The sequence below is a fragment of the Priapulus caudatus genome, unplaced genomic scaffold, assembly GCF_000485595.1.
Source record: "Priapulus caudatus unplaced genomic scaffold, Priapulus_caudatus-5.0.1 Scaffold652, whole genome shotgun sequence".
Taxonomy (NCBI): Eukaryota; Metazoa; Priapulida; class Priapulimorpha; order Priapulimorphida; family Priapulidae; genus Priapulus; species Priapulus caudatus.
The window spans coordinates 92,890-95,542 of NW_014577713.1; the positions used below are offsets into that span (position 1 = coordinate 92,890).

Sequence of the window (2,653 nt, forward strand, 5' to 3'; positions counted from 1 at the left end):
GAGTAATCATTCTGACTACTCCTTCACATTCTGACTATTCCTGACACATTCAGAATGATTACTCCAGGCATGAACGCACACAGGTCATGCCCCTAAGCCCTAAACACCAACTAGTATGACAAAGCTAACGACGTAATCCATACACGTCTGTGGGAAACAAATTCATTCGCGCGGCATACAAGCCGTATCGACCGCAAGCAGAGAAGAAGGAAAATGACTGCGTCACACTCTTATGAGATCTATAATCACAAAAGGATACATTCTTTTTACATAAAAACTATTAAAAAGGCACAATTAACAGTACAGAAACCATCCTGAAAATCTTGGCCGATGGCATTGCATTTACAGTTTTACACTAGGGAAAAATACAACATTTCGGGTACCAAAATTACTCACCATATAAGCCGTATATGTGTAAGGCACAATTGTTTGCTTAAAAATCAATTGGAACAGCAAAACGAGACGTATAATCTAATGTGGCAAAGCCCACACACTATAAGAAGCATGGGGCGATGCGGGGAAACGCAATCTTGGCGCCGCAGTGTCGAAGGAGATGTCACAACAGGCTGTGAGTGGATGCTAGATAAAGCATACAGCATGCAGCATGCAGGGTGCAGATCAAGCATGCAGGGGAAGCAATAGCCCAAACCCACGGCTAAGGTTCCCCGAGTTCTTGCCGAGTTCTTGCGCATTGTGACAGCCTAGACACTGACCAGATGATCTATGACATCAGGGCCAGAATCGGACCATGGAGTCGAGCCAAGTGCGGAAACGCTTATACCCCACCATATTCGGTAGTGTAATGTAGCAGTTGTAATACTCACCCCACCGTATTTAGTATGGCCGGTTGGCCAGAAAAGGGAGCTATAGCGAGAGGTGACGTAGGAGAGGGAACGCCGTATAAATAGAGAAAGCCGCCGCCTCTCGGGGATCTTGTACCAGCCACCCGCGGAGAAAGGTTTAGTGTGTAGTAAACGCTCTTGCTTTCGGTAGTGTACTGAGATGGTATGTGTTTCGCTGAGTATTTGAGTTTGTTACGTTGGAGCCACCGTAGTGTTAATCACGTGAGTTTCCCACAAGCACTTGCGGCTCTCGTGGCAGATTACTTTGCCATATTTGTGGAACAGCTGTAGTTTTTCATCTGGCAGCGAAAGGATGAGTTGAGTCTCGTGGNACTGCCACAAAGGTCTGTTCATCAGAGGTTTGGTTAGGAGTTAGGTTAGGATATGCTGAAGACCGCATTTTGTTGTTGTTCCAGCAATTTCTTCCAATCTATCGCTAGATGACGGCCGATATAAGATACATTAGATGTGACAGAAGGAGAAGTACTGCCCACTAGATGGCACCACATTCACACATGTTGTCATCAGGAACTTCAATAAACTTACACAGCAAACTCTGGATCTCCATCTAGCTGGTCTCCGATCCGCCCGAGACAGTTCGCGATTTTAGTAATTTCGGCATCTTGTGGATCTGCAAGGAATTCCCGTATTCCACATGTAATCGCAGACACATGACATACAAATGACTCATTCGATTAACCGCACACAGTAGCGTGCTACATGAACCTTGGACTGGAGTAATCATTCTGACTACTCCTTCACATTCTGACTATTCCTGACACATTCAGAATGATTACTCCAGGCATGAACGCACACGGGTCATGCCCCTAAGCCCTAAACACCAACCAGTATGATAAAGCTAACGACGTAATCCATACACGTCTGTGGGAAAAAAAATTCATTCGTGCGGCGTACAAGCCGTATCGACCGCAAGCAGAGAAGAAGGAAAATGACTGCGTCACACTCTTATGAGATCTATAATCACAAAAGGATACATTCCTTTAGATAAAAACTATTAAAAAGGCACAATTAACAGTACAGAAACCATCCTAAAAATCTTGGCCGATGGCATTGCATTTACAGTTTTACACTAGGTTAAAATACAACATTTCTGGTACCAAAATTACTCACCATATAAACCGTATATGTGTAAGGCACAATTGTTTGCTTAAATCAATTGGAACGGCAAAACGAGACGTATAATGTAGGCAATTTTACCATTAACCCACACATGGCCACTATTGGAACTATGGCACTATGGGAAGCATGGGGCAATGCGGGGAAACGCAATCTTGGCGCCGCAGTGTCGGAGGAGATGTCACAACAGGCTTGTAGTGGATGCTAGATCAAGCAAGCCGGAACGCGGGAGGAGAAGCAATAGCCCAAACCCATGCCTAAGGTTCCCCGAGTTCTTGCCAAGTTCTTGCGCATTGTGACAGCCTAGACACGGACCAGATGATCTATGACATCAGGGCCAGAATCGGACCATGGTGTGGAGCCAAGTGCAAAAACGCTTATACCCCACCATATTCGGTAGTGTAATGTAGCAGTTGTAATACTCACCCCACCGTATTTAGCATGGTCGCTTGGCCAGAAAAGGGAGCTATAGCGAGAGGTGACGTAGGAGAGGGAACGCCGTATAAATAGAGGAAGCCGCCGCCTCTCGGGGATCTTGTACCAGCCACCCGCAGAGAAAGGTTTATTGTGTAGTAAACGCTCTTGCTTTCGGTAGTGCACTGAGATGGTATGTATTGTATTAGAGATTGAGTAAACACCGGTGAACGTTACTTCTTGTCTTGTTTTATCTCTAT

General features: G+C 45.4%; 1 protein-coding gene across 3 annotated transcripts in view; it reads right to left on the reverse strand.

The window, feature by feature from the left end:
• LOC106812472 overlaps positions 1-2,653 on the reverse strand; it is a 33,186-nt gene that overhangs the window by 19,269 nt on the left and 11,264 nt on the right. Inside the window, exon 3 of one of the 3 annotated variants that reach the window (XM_014816357.1) lies at positions 1,389-1,473. The exons of the other annotated variants lie outside the window; for them this stretch is intronic. Within the exon in view, the coding sequence (XP_014671843.1) occupies positions 1,389-1,473 (85 nt within the window). The remainder of the gene's footprint in view (positions 1-1,388; positions 1,474-2,653) is intronic. 3 annotated transcript variants of the gene reach the window in all.